The sequence below is a fragment of the Pyrus communis genome, chromosome 1, assembly GCF_963583255.1.
Source record: "Pyrus communis chromosome 1, drPyrComm1.1, whole genome shotgun sequence".
Taxonomy (NCBI): Eukaryota; Viridiplantae; Streptophyta; class Magnoliopsida; order Rosales; family Rosaceae; genus Pyrus; species Pyrus communis.
In genome coordinates this window covers 34,790,915-34,810,386 of record NC_084803.1, presented here as the reverse complement: position 1 = coordinate 34,810,386, position 19,472 = coordinate 34,790,915, and the positions used below count along the sequence as shown (strand labels likewise).

The following is a 19,472-nucleotide window of genomic DNA, read 5'->3' as shown; positions in this document are numbered from 1 at the left end:
TTTCTCCCTTGAAAAACTACTCCAGAAATATTAGTACCCCCAATATCTGGAACAGCGAGATATAACAACAAAACACATTGATAAGAATTGTGGTGTTTGCATTCGGGGGATGGGTATTGTGATTTGTGAGGAGGAGGATATATACAATAACTTTACAGAGCAGGCAAACTAGTGAGCAGGTGATACGCTTTCATTTCTTGTACACCGGTTTACAAGCAGAGGCAGAGAGCTTCTCTTTAATCCTAACAAGACATGGAAAATCCATGCCTGCCTTCTTCTAATACATGTAAATGGAATGAACTCACCCACTGTACACTTTAACTCTCACCAGAATATACAACAATGACGCCAAAACTTAACACTTCCAGAACCTGGATGTGACTTCTTTACGTACAAGGCGGTAACCTATCCTCCTCTCATTCGGCTGTTTCCCTTTCGAAACCAATCATCGTGGCGATTTCCAGCAAGGGCATTGTGATGCCTGGGCTGGAGGGCAGAGAATACTTGTCTTCTCTGGGTACGTTTGCGCTCCCCAAGGGCAGATTAACACACAGGACGCAAGTTTTCTGACACTACCCATCTCCTTGCGGTTGTTCACCAGAACAAGAATCCTGGTTGATCTGCTTCTCGTTGGGAATGCAATCAGCAGGAACATATGCATATCCTTTCGGTAATTTCATATTTTTCATCGATGCTTGATCCGATGTCATTACCAGTTCTTTCTCAAATGTCTCGGCATGCTGTGAGTTGTTAAGGTTTACAGTCAGTTCTATTATAGACCTTATTGTGCTTATTCTATAAATATGCGCGTGTAATACCATAAGTACGCAAAATGTAAAATACCTTCCTAGATTTTGACCTCCATCCTCCATCTTCCAAAAGATTACAGGTGGCAGCACTTGAAGCTCTGCATGGAATCTGTTTCTCAGAAAGTTGTGGCCTCTCCGGAAGGCTTTTGGTAGAATGGTTTTGCGATGTGGAGCTGTCATCATCTGTTTTCGGGTCGTTGTCAATAGTTATAGGAACTCTTCGCCGCTTCACAGAAATTGTACTATCCACAGTCACATCATTAAGAGATGTTGTAGCTGATTCAGAACTAACATTAGGTGGCAAGAAACGACTATTAACAAGCACGGACCGAGCAACGTGATCTCTCCTCACAGCAAGAAGGTCATGTGAACAAATGAGCAGTTCCCTCTGCATTCAAAAGAAACCTTACTCAGCATTAATTCCTCCAACAGATAGGTAGAGTATCTTAGAAATACAAGTGCGAAATTATGCAAGTTAAGACAATCAGAGCTATAAACAGTTCAAGTAAAATTATGTGGCTAGTGACGCTAGTCCAGCTCCATTGTCATTACAGATGCCAAGTCTACATATATATGTCCCAATTTCCTACTGAGAGCCAACAATGCTAAGATGCACCAGGTAACATTTTCATGTGGGTCATACTGGCCCATATGTAGTCTAGGAAGTCACTGCTTCCCATGGATGCAACAATGAGCTAAAAGGCTGAAAGACAGAAAACCTATTTTCGAACCTCAAGGTTGGAGACATATGAAAACCATGGAGCCAATAATACATACCAAGCAAACATCAAAACCATGTACACAACTTTGGAAATGCCTCACCTTTACTTTTTCTCGTTTGATGATTCTTTCACAAAGTAGGCGTACCCTCTCTAGTTCAACCTGCAACAAATTATTCATGTCATAACTAATAAGGCATTTTGGTTCATCAAACAACACAAGTTGAGATATGAGAAATAAAATGCAAAACATGACGCCACTACGGCACAAATACTTTCAAAAATACAACACCTAAAGACCAATGATACATCAAATTGTTATTTAAAAGTATGAATTTAAAACCCCAACAATTCCAACACATTTGCACATGTGAACAGTATGCTACACAGGTCACACTAACAGTTCCAAGTTCCAACTAATCAAGTCTTGAATAAGCTTTTAGCGTTCAAGTGGTTTCCTTTAGCCAAGCCACTCCTGGTCAGTCACTCAGAGAACCAAGCATTGGCAGTCAGGTGAGGGTTTAAAAGATACTATTTCAACCACTCCTATAAGAACATACATTGGCCTTTTTTATGTTAAATTAAAAATAAAATATTTTCTTACTTTTTATTGGATCTATTTTTTAATTAAAATAATTAAAAATAAAGAATGAAAGTAACCACCCCACTAAGTGGATTTGTGTTGAAATTATTATTTTAACCCTAACTACTCAGTTTTAATATGGGGTTCTAGTTAAGAGAAGCGCAAAATTTGGTATTTTGAATGTTTCACGATTTTTTCCCTCCCCTTGTATAAGAGATGAAGAAAAAACAAACACAAGAATAACACTTACTCTGATTTTCCTGAGGTTCTCTAACTCCTCAGTTCCATGTTTTTGTTGTTCAGCCTGCATAAATTCAGAATCCAAGAAAATGAACAAAACAACTCATCAACCACCTAAAAGATAGAGGCTTTGAGTGATAAAGATATAGACCTTTGTCCTCTGCTCAACACTATGCTTTTCACAGTATGCCTTGTGTTGGATCTTTCCACCGACAGTTTTCACATTCATGTAAAGACCAGAACTTCTAGCACACGAGGGATGAAATGTTGACTGACAATTGCCATAGTTACACTGCAGACAAATAATACAGGTGCCTGACAATCAGTTCCCTAATTATTAAACCAAAAAAATACATTTCCACTACATTACCACTAAAGGATAATATCACGAGGGAAAAAGACATGGTCAAACTCTTACTTTTATACAGACACCACATTTGCGTCGGCAGATAACACAAAAATCCAGCCCCTTAGAAATCGTCTCCTGGCATTCAATGACAATGTTATAATTGCTGGAACATTACAACTACCAAATGAAACATAACAATCTAAATTGTTCAACATTACAACTGCCAGCGCATCACACATACACATACCATTCCCTCTATGGGAGATACTTGCCCCCTTCGGAATGTTGACTCGAAGATCCACTACAAAATGAAACAGCAAATAATATCAATTTATTTAAGCAATAAAAAATTAATTGACATCACTTGTGTGTCAGAAAATTTTACCTCGGCACAGAAGGCATGAACCCATTTACCATCAGAACACTTCCTAAATGCACCTGTTTTTCCACCACATAAACCACATTCTGCAACAAAATGATCTTTCTCCCAAAAATTGACAGGTGCACCAGCGCCACAAGATGATGACAGTTCTTCACATAATTCACAATACCATGGACCTGCGGATTCTCTAGTTCTACGATAGCAATCCAAGTGAATGGCAACCTGTAAAAAAGAGCTTGGTTATCAGTCATAAACCAAGCAAAGTAACAAGTGTCTTCAAAGTAAACCCATAAGAAAGGCAAGAGTACCTTGCAACTAGAACAGACTAAGATCGGGTTTAACAACGTTTCCGAACGTCTGCAGATGTCACAAGATCTAGGATGTTCTTTGGAAAAATCAGTGACTGATTGAACAAAACCAGAGTGTTTTTCTAATGAAATCCTGGGAACAGCCACTCTTGGAAACGTCTCTTTCGGCCGCGGCATCATCTGTGAGGAAAAACTGGACCTCCCACTAGAGGTATTCAACTTCGTCACATTCTACAAGGAATAAAATGACAAAGTAAATAAATGACCACAAAGAGCCAACATTTATTGAAAAAATAAGATAATCATTAACCTCCTGATGGGAAGATTCGTCAAGGGCATCTTTCCTAAATGATGAAATCCTAGAAGAGGCTGCAGCAGCAGCGGTTGCAGCTGCTAGCACAGCCTGTGCTTCTTTATGCCGTCTCTCCTTCCTACCCTGCTTCTTTGCCTCCCTAAGCTCACAAAGATACTGGTTAACAAGTACAGCATCCCATTTTTGCCTCCGTGCTGCATCAATCTCCAATGGAAGACCCTTAGCAACATAAGATACTAAATTATCTGCAAGAGAATGTATATACAACAGAAGTTAATAGCCATATCAATATACAACATCAAATGACAGTTTTGCATGCCTCAACTAGAGGCAGCAGTGAGAATAAAACTAAAGTTACAAAAAGGAAGACTGAAGTGCACTGCATATACCAGTAAAATGCTTTCTTGCAATTGCACTGTTGAGCAACCTATGCTGGTAATAAATGAGTTCTCCTTCCACTTCATCCTCTGGAGACATTTCTAGAACTCCCATTTCTTGAGCCTTTACCAACTGTTCTAGATTCATCTCATCAGACTTACATATCATATCACAGCATTTTGGATGCTTATTTTGGTGATTACAGCAAACACTGGCATGAGAAGATGCCTCCAAACGTGAGATCACTCCATCACTTGAACCTGCCAAATAAACTACATGTCAAACTCACCATAACAACATAATGTAAACAAAAATAAATAAATTTGTATCAATACCGTATATTGGATTTTCTAAGGACACCCCGGTTTGCATCTCCAACAACTTATTTTCAATATACGGATGGACATAACAACCAGGAACTTCTTCAGTCACAGATTTACTGCCAACCATGTTTTTGTAAGATTCAGAATAGCTATCATCAAATCACAACATTCAAAAAAAGAAAGAATTACAACAACAACAAAACTCACTTCAATTCAGGAACAACTGAGGTGCCCTGCAAAGGAATAGTAGCCAACTGCTCTTGACCCATTTGCAAAGGGCTGCAATTCAAGGGTTTAGATGACAGACCTGCCCACCATACAACATTTTAAGTCAAAATACACCAAAAACTTCTCCAATACTGTGAGGGTCATTTATGCATGAAACACAGAAGACTAGAACGAATACAGAGACGACATCAAACTTATGGAGCTAGAAAGAAAATGTGCTAACAGACCAAATTAAAAATACAATAACAGTGTAGTAACTCCTCATCTCCAGACAAACAGAGCAAATAGAACAACAGATATTAGGGGAAGAAAAGCAGACAGCAATAGCAACACAGTTCACAAATATATTTTCTGAGCCCCTCAAACAAGTTATGATGCAGTTACAAAGTGAGCCAGTTCAACTTAAATAAAGTTACTTTAAGGCACTTCGGGAAACAAAATTACATCTACACGAACACTGGTTGGTCATGCACACGTAGATCCTAATGAAATCTATTAAAAAGGTTATGTTCTGGAGTTGTGTCACGGTTTCCTATTTATGCACTATACACAAATCTAACTTCCACACCAACACCATTATTTTATTTTTCGGTCATTATTGTCTACACTTTTATGCTGTTTAGCATTCCTCAAAATGTACAACAGAATATTCTTAAATGAAGTCAACTTGGAACTTGAAGAAACAGCAGTGTCTCATGTATCCAAATTCCAAAGTTGTTTGAACAGAGTAACTGTCACCCAAAACATAGAACTTTTAACTTGACAATGCACAGTAGAGGCATTTCACACAAACTACATAATCATCAAAGCATAACGATAGCTCTGTCGTCCTTCATATACTGACTACCATCAAATGAGGTCGACACAAGTCATTCCATTCCTTAGCCTTCACTGCTGGTGATAGCAAAAGTTGCACGGTAATCATGACCAATGTAAAATTAACATCTATCAGTAAATTAAGCTGATTTAAAACTAGAAAGGCAGTAATTTCTTTTTCTTTCTGATAAGAGGAAGACAATAACAATTTGATTGTGAGCTTAAATAAGGCAGGGGTGACAGAAAGGTAAAATTTAATACAGACCAATGAAAAATGAACCTGTTAATTTATATATAAATGATTGGTACAACAGAATATACAGAACAAAAATCGTGAAAGGAAAAATTACAATCAAACTAACAAAGCCTATCAAAATCCTGTACAGGTATGCAAATGTACTTCCTAAACATTCAACAATGGGATAAGAACTCTTCCTGACTCCTAGTCAAGGATACTCCAAACCATCCAGATAATATTTCAATCTATAAATTAAGATTTATAGGACCCTATTATGAAATTGGCTATGTGCACCTAATATGGATCTCCCCAGAACCAGAAATTAGAAGTCTTCCCTAGGCAATCAACATGCACACGAACAACCACCGCCTTCAACCATACTTGAGACATCTAATCAGCAGAAACGGAGAAGAGTACCTTCTGATCTGGGTGAATGTGTCAGCAAAGAATTTTGAACCCCATCGGCCTCCGTCAGATTCTGCAAAAACTAGAAATATCTTAGTAATGAATGCTTGGGGTAGGAAAGAACACCCAGAGGGTGGGGGAAGAGAGAGAGGTATTTATTCAAGCCACACTTAAGTAAACAGAGCCATAACTACAGAGAAATTCCATTCAAAAACAAAATAAACACTTTCAACCTTATTATTCTAAAAAGTACATTATAACATCCATAAAGATCAAACCCCATGTAACCTTAAGCATACTCACTTCAACTAAACCTACAAGTAAACTAACCTCCACCAAGATTACACTAGTAGTCAAATGCACTAGTCAGAAGGCTTGTACAACCTTCTCTCAGGTAATTAATTACCTTCTCAACAGGATCAGGAACAGACGCTTTACTTAAATTTTCTTGTTCATCAATGATGGGTTGATCAAACTTAATCTTGTCCAATGTGCCATTGTCATTACAGGTCCCCTCGGATGAGCTTATTACTTTGTTATCCTTCAAAATCCTAATACTACTTTTGGTTCTTCTCCGTGGGGGTACAGACTTAACAGCTACATCTGCCATATCAGACTCTGATAATGAAGCAGCTTCAGAACCATCAGAACCCCCAAACTCAGTCATGGATGAAATTGCTGATCTCAATTTCATTTTCCCATTTTTCTGCTTTAAATCCAAGTTAGAATGGTCTCTGAGCCATTTAACTATTCTGCTTTGCACATCAGGCGCCACAGTATGATCCTGCAGGAAAGACATTACATCACAAGGAAAAATTTTAAGAAAGCACCAGACATGCTAAATATATTTTAGAAACCAATCAGAAACATAGAAACTAATTCTTTAGTTCGCATTACAGCAAGTGAAGCAGATAAGGAATCAGGTGAGAGGCCAATGTCCAATGCCACATCCTTCGCATTAACTTTTCCACAATCAATCAGCTGCAGGAGAAGATAAAAAATTAAAACAAGCTCATGAAGTTCCCAATTTATAGAGAATAAGTGACCACAAGCAGACATTACCTTCTTCAAAATCAGAGAAAATTTAAGGGAATTAGATGCATTAACATCCTCTTTGCTTCTCTCAAATGCCCCTGCATCAATCATCGGCTCTGCTTCACCACCCTCTGATGTCAGCCCAGAATTTAAACTTGGAACAGGAAACACTATTTCCTGTGATTCACTATCACCCGATTTGTCAGAAACAATATCTGGAGGGACTGCAGTTTTATCACCATTTCTAGGGCCAATCCTTAACTTGTTTAATTTGTTTTCCGACAATGCCATCGGAAGATGGTTGGAGACATTTGAGTTCTTGTCAGCTGAGATGGACGGAGATACCAATTGACTGTTGCTGTTATCTGGTACTTCCGAGTGCTTTGAACAAAATGCCCTCAGCTCAACCTATATGTTTATCAAAGTTGGGATTTATATTCAGAAAGACTAATCACAATCATATGCTGGCTCTTGAAGACAAAAAATATAGCAATACTAGACAGCAGTCAGCAATGGTCATAAATATAAAAATTCCCTTTTCAAATGCATACATAAAACTCTTACATTATCGCACCCATATTTTCCCCAAATTTCCATTCTCTGTCTTGCCTCCCTTGCACATAATGGATGAAACGAAGTTCTGCAAGTTCCTGACCCCCAAGCCAAAAGAAAAAATATATATAGTGAATGAAATCCAAAAGTCGAAACATTGATATTTTAGTAGTTGAAAGATCTGACAGATTAAAGAATGTGCAATAATTAAAAATATATGGAAGCCCCATTTCTACAAGGTTTTACAACTCAGACATCAATAATATGAACCAGAACCAGACAAAGCTGGTAAAACAATGAAGCTGCCATATGCAACGTGCATTAACCTTGTAGCTACAGTAACAGTCGAGCTTCCACAATATACCAAAATAATTAAGATGTTTTTTAAGCATGCAAATTATCATTAAGATAAAACCTAAACAGGCCATATCGCTCACGTAAAAGTACGATAACACGGAACAACCATATAGGACTGCCAAAACATTGCACTTGCAATACCAATTGAAGTTAAGTTTGATAGAGAGAGAATGTACACCGCAAGTTGCGGTAGGAGAAGCTACATCCTATAAATAATAAGATTATGACCCTACAAACTACCTAAGCAAAATTATTGCTACCATTTTCCCATAACACAGACGCAACACAGCAAGGCAACACCTTTGTATCTTTTGCGTTACAAGACAACTATCAATTCTATTAAATCCAAAATTAAGCATATATGCAATTACCAAAAAACCCATTGGCATGAAAGCCAAAAACAGAAATGATAATTGCATAAGACAGTAAAGCAACAAAGAGTACCATGACTGCATCGAACACAAGCGCCCCACTTCACCTTGCATATGTTACATATTAATTTTCTGCGAGTTTCAGTTATTCCTCCAACATTTATGATAGGCTCCATCTTTGCTATGTCCTCTATATAAACCTCAGGCATCCACTGACAACAAAACAAGTGAGCAAAATCCAGAGATCCACCATTTTCAACACTCTTAAGAACCGGCTTTAAAGCGCCACCCTTCTTTGAGCAAAGCACACAAGGCTTGACTGAATCATTAGTATCCATCTTCTGCTTACACCAAGAGCATAACCATGATGCATCTACATCCTCTAGCACTCCATAGCACTTCTGATGAACTCCAACCTTACAAGAACTACAGACAATCAATCGGTTTGACTCTTTGCCTGCATCACCCATGCAGCAGAAATGGCATAAAGATGAACTCCCATCACATGGAGAGGCTATTAACACTTTCTCCAACCCTGCATCAGCACCCAGAACCTTCCTCTTCTTTGACGGGCGCTCTGATGTTAAAGAAATCTTATTCCTGTATCCTAAAAGCCACTCAACACCACTGGGAGAATATGAATTAAAACTACCCTTTCCCCCCACAGGCAACCCAGAAGCTCTCACACAATCAATTTCCATGGAATGCTCATCCTTCTCTGTCTTGGCCTCATCTTCGACAACCCCATTTTCATTTCCACCATTCTCATTCACGTTTTCAACTGAAACTGAATCGGCGTTCCCATCATTCGCACACTCGGCCTTGACGACACCATCATTAGCATCCCCATCGTTTGCATTCTCATACTTAACATGGGAATCATTTGCATTCCCCCCATTTATACTCTCATCCTTGACAACAACACTATTTAACTTGCCACCACTTGCATCGTCCTCACTGACACCAACTCCATTTGCATTCACGTTCTCATTTGCATTCCGCCTTGGAACATTTCCAACAACCGGAATCGAAAAACACTTGCGAGAAGCTAAATTACTAAGCTCAGATACCTGAAATAAGGCGTCGATATCAGGCAATGTCAAGGGTCTAAAGTAATCCTCAGTCTCCACCCAAATGTTGTTACACCGGGACCTCTCGCTCTGCCGAGAACTCTTCTTCTCCGCACCCGCATGCGACTTCTTATGCCGCTTCCGACTGTCCGACTGCCTCGACAAAAAGCTAGCCAAGCCCCTAGGCAAGGTGGTGGGCACACTCGAAGCTGAGCCGTCCTCGGCAACATCAAAAGGCGAGCGCTCACACAACGCCTTCTTAGCCTGTGAGAAAAAATCAATTCTCAAAGAGCTCGACGACTTCTCGGGAATTTCCGGCTGAGTCGCCGGAATTTTGGGCGGAACCCTAGGAATTGGGCAAGGCCTCTCCTCGGTGCCGCAACCTCCGTCCGCACCCCTACCCATCATCTTCTTCTCGTGACATCGGCCTCCGGTCATCACCAACAACCCCCCGACCCACAACCGACCATAAATTCCATCGCCAAAATCCTATCCCTAAACCTATCCTAACCCTAATTTCTCAAAAATCCCAATTCTAATCCCAATCGACCTATGATTCTCCAATCCCCAAGATGCAGCCAACAAAAAACCCTACCCTAATTTGAAGACTCGTTTTAGAGTGAGAGAGGTAGAGAGAGAAAGCGGCGGAGGGTGAGGTGAGTCGCGGCTGGGATAGGGCTAGGGTTACGGTTATATTCTGGTTCGTATACTTTCGGATCCCCTTTTTTTCCTCCTTTTTTTTTTTTTTTTTTTTTTGTTTTTTGTTTTTTGTTTTTTTCTTCCAAAAAAGTTTTTTCTAGAGAGAGAGAGAGAGATTCTCGTTTTTTGCAGGGAGTGAGTGAGGACGGTACGTTTTAGGAGATTTTTTTTCTTATACGTGGGGTCCACTGTAGCGTGGAGTGACGCTACACATTTGAACTCGTACAGCGGCACTGCTTTACACGTGGCGTTCATTCATAGGAGGGACGCATGGCTTTCACCGAGTCAATTGTCTAAAGTTGGCACAGTTTTAGCTTTTTTTAAACAAAGATGCTATTTTTAATTTGTTACCATCTAAATAATTTAAATAGTCCTACTGAGTGGCAACAATTCTCTTTTTTAACTTTTTTTCTTGCACCATGGCTGAAAGTAATAATAAGTGACTTTCTCAAAAATGGCATTCATCGTAGCTCTCTGCAATTTTATTTTTTGCATAATATTTTATAATATTAGTATTGAAATTAACATTCAATTGTAAGATATTAGAGAGTTTATAGAGAATTTCACTTTAAAATAGTCTCCTTGCCATTTCTCTAAACTCTGGTGTAAGTTCGATTTTTACAAATTCTCTACTTCTAACATAGTTTGTAAAAAAGAAAAAAAGAGTTTGTTCAATCTCTTTGTTTTACTTACAATCACTAAAATAAATTACAAAGATTTCACGAATTTCAACAGTTGAATTAGAAAAAAAGTACCTTATATATAAGATTAAAGTCATCATCTGTTATGTTTATATTGATCAATGTGTTATATGAGAAATTTTGCATAGAAAAATAACATGTCTTGTATAACTGAAGAAAATTATCACGGCAATTTGTTATTTTTTCTTATCTCTTTCTATCTCCCAAACATATATATCTTATTCATTGCAACATCCTCTGATTCCAAGAGGTTTTTCTCCTAAAAATACATAAAGTTCTAAAAAACACTAGATGCTAGTCGGGCAGCATGTTGGAGCCTAGCGCCTAGGCGGATTTAAGTGAATCTATTATATTTCGTGTATATAAGTATTTGTTTATACTTAATATATATATATATATATAATTTCATCATAAACTACAAGTAGAATGATGTGTGTGTATATATATATATATATATATATATATTATGAAGTATTGGAACATAATGAAAACTTGGGACACAAGCATATAATGTGTTCATTTATGTATACAACAAGTCCCTAATAATTATTGTAAAAAATAAAATACAAAATAAAAGTTATCTATTTTTTGTCTAAATGAGTCGCAACTTAGGTGGGTGCCTAGGCAGGTCTGGGCAGGCTAGACAGGCGCCTCAGTAGTTTTATGCGCTTTCTTAATTTTCAAATACCTAAGCATTAAATGGAATTATGGCTAGTCATCTAGTGCCTAAATGGAGATTTTTAGAACAATATGTGCATGCATAACTCAGGTCTCTTCTCCATGTGGAGAGATGTCTGATGTCTCTTAGTTAATTATGTGTCATGTTTTTTATTTTTCTTTCACCTTTGCAAGGGTTTTGTCTCCCCTAGTTATTTTAAGATCTTAGACCGAATCTACCACTAAGGTCTTCTGTTTTTTAGAAGTCAAAATATGACTTTTTTTTCTTACTTTAATGATTAACTCTTCCATACATGTAATTGTGACATGAGTTTTTTTTTTAAGTATTTCATATGTTTTGAGGGGTGAATAATTGTAGTTCAGAACCAGTTGTTTTTTGAAAAAAAAAAAACTATGATAAAAATGTCTAATCATGAAGATGTTTAACCATGTTGTTAGAGTGAGGATCCTTCTCAAATCCTCTTTGTGAGGATCTCACATCTGTTGATTGTACATCATACGATTAGAAATTTTTGTAATTTTTTTTATTTAAAATTGAACCATGTCTTTCTTTTTAAAAGGTAACTTAGTTGCAAGTAACCATTTATCGCAGTGATAGAAAGGTGTTGAGTCTTTGCATGACGGCGTGGGTTCAAACTCTGTCGATGGTTAATCTAGTATTTAATCTAACCAAATATATTGTTTGACAAAAAAAAAAAAAAGGTAACTTAGTTAAGAAAAAAAAAATCTACAACATGTATTTACTTCTGCCAGTGGCATGAAAGTAAAGCTCATTAATTCCCATCTCTTTAATTAAGTAAAAGCACTTGCCCAAAAAAAAAAAAAAAAACAAGAAAGATCGAAAATACAAGCATCCACTACAACCCAGAGTGGTGCAAAATAATTCAGTTGACAACAACAAAAGAAAAACGTAGGGATCGAGTTTAAACGACTCCGGCAGGTTGCACCCGATTGGGTTCGTCTAATTACTACCACAGTTCCATGTAAAAAGGAGCTTTTTAACTCGATGGGAGGGTCAATGTAATAATTCATAGCCTTAGGGCAGTAAAGTGTCCATTTTAAACGACAGACCAAATTATTACACATCATGGAACCCTTTAAGGTAAGGGTCTCCATTTGTTTTTTAAAGTAGAGACTAATTATGAAAATAACATCACATCGAATTTCAATGATTTGAACTGTTTATTTATTTATTTTGAACAAACGATATTAAGGGGAAGGGGATAGGCTAAGCCTCATAATGGGCTAGCAATAATGTGGTTCAAATTCGCCTTTGGCGAGAATCAAACCCAAGACCTCTCACTTACAAGTGAAGTAGAATACCACACTTTATTCAAAGAAATTGGGAATATTTGAGACATCTAATTGAGTTCAAAGAAATTGACGAACACTTTGTTCTATAAAAAACAATGGAATTTCATCATTATAATTAACTAGGCAAATTGTTTCTGATTGAACTAAATTTTTGCAAGAATAATCTATGAATCGAGACTTACAAAATAGATGATTCGGATCGTTGAAGTTCGATGTAGAGTAGGTCCCACAACTAATCTTCATTTTTTTAGAAAAGTAAGTATCACTTCCCTGAAATGGCCTGTGTGTAACGTAAATTGTAAGGGTGCAAATTGTAGACACCCGTATTTCTATATTTTGTACCACATCTTATTAGTAGGTGATGCGTAATGTATATAACCAAGATCCAAGGACATAAATCCATTAGCTAACATAACATTTATACCAACCAACTTTAGTTAAGTGACATAAGAACTTTTATTTTTCTAGGTATAAGCGATAAAATATGCAGTGGATTTGGGAATTAGGGAACTGTGCAATGGGTCATCATAAATAGGTACCAAACACATAAGAATCTTTTCCATGTATGGCAAGGCAAATTCAACCATGGGCACGATCCATTCCTCCTACTTTTGTTGACAGCAATTCTCCAAAACACTTCTATCTACTTCAGTTCAGCACTGCAAACACACCCTAATTCTGCCTTAGAGTTCATGACAAACATCTGAATGTCACAACTTCACATTTTGTGGTTTTATTTGCTCACATTTGTACATGAGAATGAAATCCATAATCAATTTCCTCTGTTGCATTATTCATCGAAGTTCTTAGAACCATCGAACAAATAACAAGAACCTTAACGAGAAAATATTAACCAACGACTGCAAAAACATTCATACCAAAAAGAACTAAAACTAAAAATAAACCATTTCGATTTCTTTTCCGTAAAATTTGACCAAAAAACATCATAAGCTTTTTCTTGTAGAATGAAAACCCTCCTGAAAGAAAAAAATGAAGAAAAGGACCAAAATACACCAAAATATCAATTCCCCATTCTTCTTCCACTGCAGACAAAATAGCCCCTAACCTATCTCTCCCCATTAAATTTAAAACCTAAACGAAAAAAGAAAAAGAAAAAGAAAAAAAAAACCATTTTAGGCGGACAGGATTGGGGCACCTGTAACTTATTGCACTATTTGCAGAATCCAGAGTTCGAACCGAAACCCATTCTCTTCTTTCATAACCGAAACTCATCAGTTTTCTTTTCTTTTTTTTGCAAAACAAAAGAGAGAAGAGACTAACCATCTGCCATCAAAAAATTGAAAATTCTTGGATCTGTGTAAGGGAAAAAGTAAATCAAGCTTCAGACACAGAGTCAGTTGACCTCAATTCAGACCGAGCCTTGCCCAAATCAGTCACAGGAGATTCAGACACCACAGCAAGCTTTGGCTGCATGCCTCGGCACTTCATAGATGGTCGTGATTTCATGTACTGCACAAGAAAGAGCACAGGCAAAGAGTTAATGAATTGCAAACAAATTTTTAGGACTTCAAACAATAACAAACTACGAAACACTGCACCAATTAAATTCTTAAACAACAAAATATTTAAACTCAAATACGTCAATTCAGATCAGCTTGGTAGATCCCATCTTTGGAGCAACCTAACCCTTACTGGAGCCAAAAAAGAGTTCTTTACCTGGTCATAAAATGCATTTATCTCTTCTTCCGTAAGGCCACCATCATCCCCAGAGTTTTCCTCCCAACCAAGAGATCGAAGGAAACGAGCCTCTTCCTCGTCCGGATAAACTGCCGCACTGGGGCCAGTATCAGAAAACTTCTGAACATCTTCAGAGCTATCACCATTGCCAGTCACCAGAGCACCATTTTCAATGGTGTGAGGGCTCACAGGATCACTGAATAATTCCCTAGTTATGTCACCAGATTTTTCCATAGTTGGAGATGAAATGATAGGGGCTGAATCTGGGAGAGTAATTGTACTGTTCATCAAGGTTTTGTTCTTCAAGCGTTTGAAGAAATCATTCCGGCTCTGGACTTGAGACAAAGAAGGTCTCTTTTCCAACGTGGATCCAGATTTCAGATCCAAGGCTGCTACCTTGCGATCCACAGATGAAAGCTTCTGGTGGTTGGGGCTTCTTAAGGGAACGGATGCAACTGGGGGAGCAACAGCAAGTGGGCTATTTGCTGCTCTGCTAGCATTACTTGTTGGACTAGTGACATCCTTTGGTGAAGAGGAGACTCCATTTTCCCATACTGGTTTGAGAACAAGGAACTTAGAAGTCTTTGGAGCATCGGACTTGACAGAGCCACCACGAAGAGATTGATTGTGCAATTGAGAGGGCTGCTGCTGTCCAACCTTAACTGGCGCATTTGTTTCCCCTGGTCTAGCTGCTGCTTTGGGCTTTGATTTGTCAGAAGAACTGAGAACCTGAAAAGAAATAAGATAATTATTACCAGAACTCAAAAGAGTAAAGGCTTCTAAAGCTGGTAAATTCAATGTTCGTATTTACAAATACATTTACTGTGCACGCACAGTACCACAGCATTTTAAGGTTTCATTATTTTGACACAACCAATGTCTCTTACAAGGTAAATTACAAAAGTATCCCATATGTTATTCAGTACCTACAATCACATAAAAAAAAATAAGGAAAAAAATCTCCAAGAGTAGTAGTTCCGCAACAAACTATCATGTCCACCTACTCCCAAAATCCCCATCATGCATGGAACAAAAAGAAGAGAGGTTGAGAGGGCATAAGTCCCAGGGAGTAAGAGCGGGAGGGCACATGAGCATCAGAAGAAAGAAATGGAACCAAACCAACTGTATCTAAGTTATAAAATAGATTGTCGCGTCTCTGAAATAAATGGAGCCAAACCAAACAAAGCCACAAGATCAACTTACTTGCATAGTTTTAGAATAAAATTAAACTACTAAACTAGCAATTGTCAATGAACCTAAAATTACATCCCCATTCAGACTAAGAATAGAAACTCAAGTAAACATGTATTCAGAATTGCTATCAGACATAAAACTCAAAACATTTATAACTTGTAACTTGAAAGGTCGATCTAATCACAATTATAGCATCAATCCTACAATATTCAGTTTTGACCTCTTCCATATGCCTCTGCACTACAAGTGAGATCGTGAAGTTCAATGTCAACGAAGGTAATATTAGTCCCAACCATTAACCTAAATTATTGATATACGGGAGATGAAAAGGCTAAAAGAACTAAAATTTCAAGAAATTGACTACCAAGTTTACCAACGCATACTGAAATGTGGTTGTTGGTCCACTCAGAATGCAAAACTAAGGTTAAGCATCAAAGAAAGGTACATGAGGAAAAGGTCACCATGTAGCTTGCACTCTCGCATAACAACTTGGTTTTTCTACACAATTCCTTGACGCTCAATGGTAAGGTAAAAAATGCAAATATATATGTTGAGAAGCATAAAGGTAAACAACATAAATAATAAAACAAGAACACCATCTTGAACAATACAAATGACCGATAAAATATTACTCTAAGAACTGTCTAATAAATTAGAATTCGAAAGTTTAATATCTATCAAAACAAGCTGAAGTGAACATCAGTGGAATTTACTTACAGAAGGTTTGGGCATCGAAGGTGTCACTGGAATTAATTGCCTTGATTGCTTGATTGCCAATTCCTCAAGCCTCTGTGTCTTGATAGACAACTACAAAAGAAAGTGTCTCGTCAGATTAACCACAGGCACATATTATTCAAATAGCACGAGACAAATCAAACTTCAGTTACCTGAGGAACAGTGCGAGCTTTTGCTGGAGCTTGTGACAATGCTTCAGCCATGTTAAGACCAGACATTGCAGTTGAAGCCCCAGAACTTGAAGTGGCAGCAACAGTTGGTTGAACAGGAAAGGATCCTGAGCTACTGCTCCCAATGATAGTAGAAGGGACCTCAGCCAAAGCTGAGGTCCATCCCTCCCCACCAATTAAAGCTGAACTACCAACAGGCAAGCTTTGAACAGCTGTGCTAAATCCAGGAGATGGAACTCTTCCAATATCAGGTGCAGCTGGCCTTTCTTCAGTTCCAAGTGAGGGAAAATCCTTATCAAACACAACCTTTTGAATACCAACTCCAACACCAGAAAGCAAACCATTGCCATTGTGATGATTGCTATTACCGGAACTTTTTGAGTCAATAGCAGCTCTTCGGGGCAAAAGTTCAGTCTGCTTCCTGGACACCATAGACTGAGAGCGTCGCAATGTATCCTTCTCAACCCTACTGGTAAAAATGTTTCCTAGAGGGTCAGAAGAGTCACGGTCCCAATGGTCTCCAAAATTTGATCTCTCTTTTTCCTTCTCGCGGTCCTTATCACGGTGGCTTCTGTTAAAACTACTGTAAGCATGCTTTGCAGAACCATTACTAGAAGTTCTCCGGGAACTGGAGGAGGAAGAACGGTCCAGGAAAGCAGAGCGCGGTGTATCAAAATCAGTTATGCTCTTTGAGGTTCTATTTCGCAAGTGATTAGCCAAAGAAGAAACATCTGTATAAGAATTACAAACATAACCTAAGTCAGACAATGTACCCAAAAGTTCCATTGTAATAGAAGCCTCCGCAGTATGTATGTGTAAGCGCATGTGTATGAATAAAATCAAAAGGAAAACACTGGGACCATAAAACTTGGATAGCGGAAAGTACCTGAGTGAGAAGATGATGATGCAAAGTGGTGGGCTGAACTGCCACCCCCAGTAACACTTCCTGTACTTCTCAACCATTCTGGAACTAAGGTGGGTTCACTTCTTTCCATAAGGAGCAGTGAACATGATCAGCTATAACAACAGAAACACTTCTCACCTTCTCCACCACCTCTGTCCTTTACCCCAAACTTATTATATTTGGACACAGATATACCGAGTTTGAACAAAAATATTTCTAGCTTCCACTTCAAGAGCCAATCTTGCTTCAACCAAGATAAGCAAGTGACTACCACAACTCAAATTGTACTCCTCACTACAATAAGAGCTGGTTGCTTTATCCGTATCTATCACAACTAGAATTTGCTTCTGTCAAACTTATGGAAAGATGAAAATATCCACAAGTTCTGTACCCAGAAGGTACTCTTCAATATAGAAGAGCCAAAGTCCAACTTTCGTTTCCCCTAAATAACCAATCCTGCTTCCCAGCCGCTGCCAGTTAATCAAGTAAACAGTCTCCGATATTGCTACGATTTTACCAACTGAATGGGTTATATACTACAATCTACCAACACCATGGGACTTAGAAAACGAAACAGATTCTAACCAAGGTGCAAACTCAAAGGAAATGCCAAGAGTGCATGTCTCGAATTGCAACACGATAATATCGAAAACAACGGAACCCAAAGAATATAAAGGGGGAAAAACAGTCTACGCCTCCATCTTCAATTGAAAGATGGATTTGCAGAAGGGAATTGCAATCTCAGCAGAACCTCATCTTCAAGCCCAATAGAGATAGAAGCAATTGGGTGTTTGTTCACTAGGCCAACAATGAATAACAACAACCCATGATTCTCACACGAAAATTCACACCCATCCAACGGTTCAATCTCACAGAGACGATTAAAAAAACCTAAAATTTGGGACTGAACGCCGAGTAAATGCGCTGAAATTGAAACCCTAGCACATATATATATATATGTTATATTTGTATCTCTTCTCTGTTTCTATAGAACTCCCAATAGACCTAGGATTGCAGAGTCCCCAAATTATTCCACCAAAGCGATACGAAAATATTTAGAGATAGAGAGAGAGAGAGAGGGGAGAGAGAACAAACCCTAGCCCCGCGCAGTGAATTGGCGATTAACCAAAACGTAACGTAACCGTTTTAATAACCGCCCCCAGTATATTCTCTCTATTGAAAACAATGCGTTTCAGAGTCCCGAGAGAGAGATAGAGAGTTTCAGAGTTACGGAGGTGAGAGAGAGGGGGAGAGCGGCGGCGAGAGGAAGCGCGGCGGCAGAGGAGAGGAGGGGGGATTGGGGGAAACGAAGAATGGGGTTAGAACGCTGTGAGAGTCTGAAATAATAGGGTTTTGTTAGTCTTGTTTGCGCGAGAGGGGAGAGGGGGAGAGAACTCTGGGTTTGGGTGAGAGGAAGGACGAGAGGGTTGGGTTGTGTTGTGTAAATTTTGTGTTGGTTTTTAGCGACACTGGGAAAGGATGAAACGTATCATGAACACCCTCTTCATCTTCTTTTTTTATTTTTATTTTTTATAGGTAAAATAGGAAAAAATTATCTTAATTTTATTTTTCTTAAAGTATTAATTAATGAAAAACGCATGTCTTCATTTTTGTTATCAAAATGTCCCCGAACAGTAGCATACGCATCACTTTACCTCCCTTCTGTTGCAACTAATTTCACTTTTTTCCTTTAAATTTCATGTGTCTCGCATTACTCAAGTTCATCAATGCTGTCCAATGAATTATTAACTTTGGGTTACGATGTTATAGGCTATTTAACTGAAGGATTATCGAGGGAGGGAGAGAGGGTGCATTGAGAAGAGAGAGAAGAGAGAATTTGTGAATTTTGAGGTATGTGTTATGTCAACCCATTGTGTCTTTATTTATAATAATAATGAAAGGA

At 38.2% G+C, this 19,472-nt stretch overlaps 2 protein-coding genes across 2 annotated transcripts; both read right to left on the bottom strand.

Moving 5' to 3' along the window:
- Nucleotides 1–172: 172 nt before the first annotated feature.
- Nucleotides 173–10,219, bottom strand: LOC137746904 (uncharacterized). The gene is made up of 19 exons (XM_068486920.1): nucleotides 8,480–10,219; nucleotides 7,691–7,776; nucleotides 7,154–7,534; nucleotides 6,989–7,072; nucleotides 6,498–6,875; nucleotides 6,104–6,164; nucleotides 4,612–4,711; nucleotides 4,417–4,520; nucleotides 4,093–4,341; nucleotides 3,701–3,948; nucleotides 3,391–3,621; nucleotides 3,086–3,304; nucleotides 2,948–3,001; nucleotides 2,770–2,835; nucleotides 2,503–2,643; nucleotides 2,362–2,415; nucleotides 1,632–1,691; nucleotides 844–1,197; nucleotides 173–740 (listed from the first exon to the last, which is right to left on the bottom strand). The coding sequence occupies exons 1-19, from the start codon at nucleotides 9,912–9,914 to the stop codon at nucleotides 573–575; spliced, it is 4,473 nt and encodes a 1,490-aa protein (XP_068343021.1). The 5' UTR covers nucleotides 9,915–10,219; the 3' UTR covers nucleotides 173–572.
- A 3,537-nt stretch (nucleotides 10,220–13,756) lies between these two features.
- LOC137736185 (uncharacterized) lies at nucleotides 13,757–19,002 on the bottom strand. Its single transcript, XM_068475510.1, has 5 exons — nucleotides 17,552–19,002; nucleotides 16,648–17,396; nucleotides 16,478–16,567; nucleotides 14,546–15,295; nucleotides 13,757–14,338 (listed from the first exon to the last, which is right to left on the bottom strand). The coding sequence occupies exons 1-5, from the start codon at nucleotides 17,658–17,660 to the stop codon at nucleotides 14,204–14,206; spliced, it is 1,833 nt and encodes a 610-aa protein (XP_068331611.1). The 5' UTR covers nucleotides 17,661–19,002; the 3' UTR covers nucleotides 13,757–14,203.
- Between the last annotated feature and the right edge of the window lie 470 nt (nucleotides 19,003–19,472).

What these genes read in the sequence shown, in the direction of transcription:
- LOC137746904 (XM_068486920.1), bottom strand. Translation starts at nt 9,914, where the DNA reads ATGACCGGAGGCCGATGTCACGAGAAGAAGATGATGGGTAGGGGTGCG. An exon ending in ACGAATCTTCCCATCAGGAG is followed by an intron (nt 3,622 to 3,700) that starts GTTAATGATTAT and finishes TATTCCTTGTAG; the next exon opens with AATGTGACGAAGTTGAATAC. An exon ending in AGAACCTCAGGAAAATCAGA is followed by an intron (nt 1,692 to 2,361) that starts GTAAGTGTTATT and finishes AATTTGTTGCAG; the next exon opens with GTTGAACTAGAGAGGGTACG.
- LOC137736185 (XM_068475510.1), bottom strand. Translation starts at nt 17,660, where the DNA reads ATGGAAAGAAGTGAACCCACCTTAGTTCCAGAATGGTTGAGAAGTACA. An exon ending in AAGCTCGCACTGTTCCTCAG is followed by an intron (nt 16,568 to 16,647) that starts GTAACTGAAGTT and finishes TTTCTTTTGTAG; the next exon opens with TTGTCTATCAAGACACAGAG. An exon ending in TAAATGCATTTTATGACCAG is followed by an intron (nt 14,339 to 14,545) that starts GTAAAGAACTCT and finishes TTTCTTGTGCAG; the next exon opens with TACATGAAATCACGACCATC.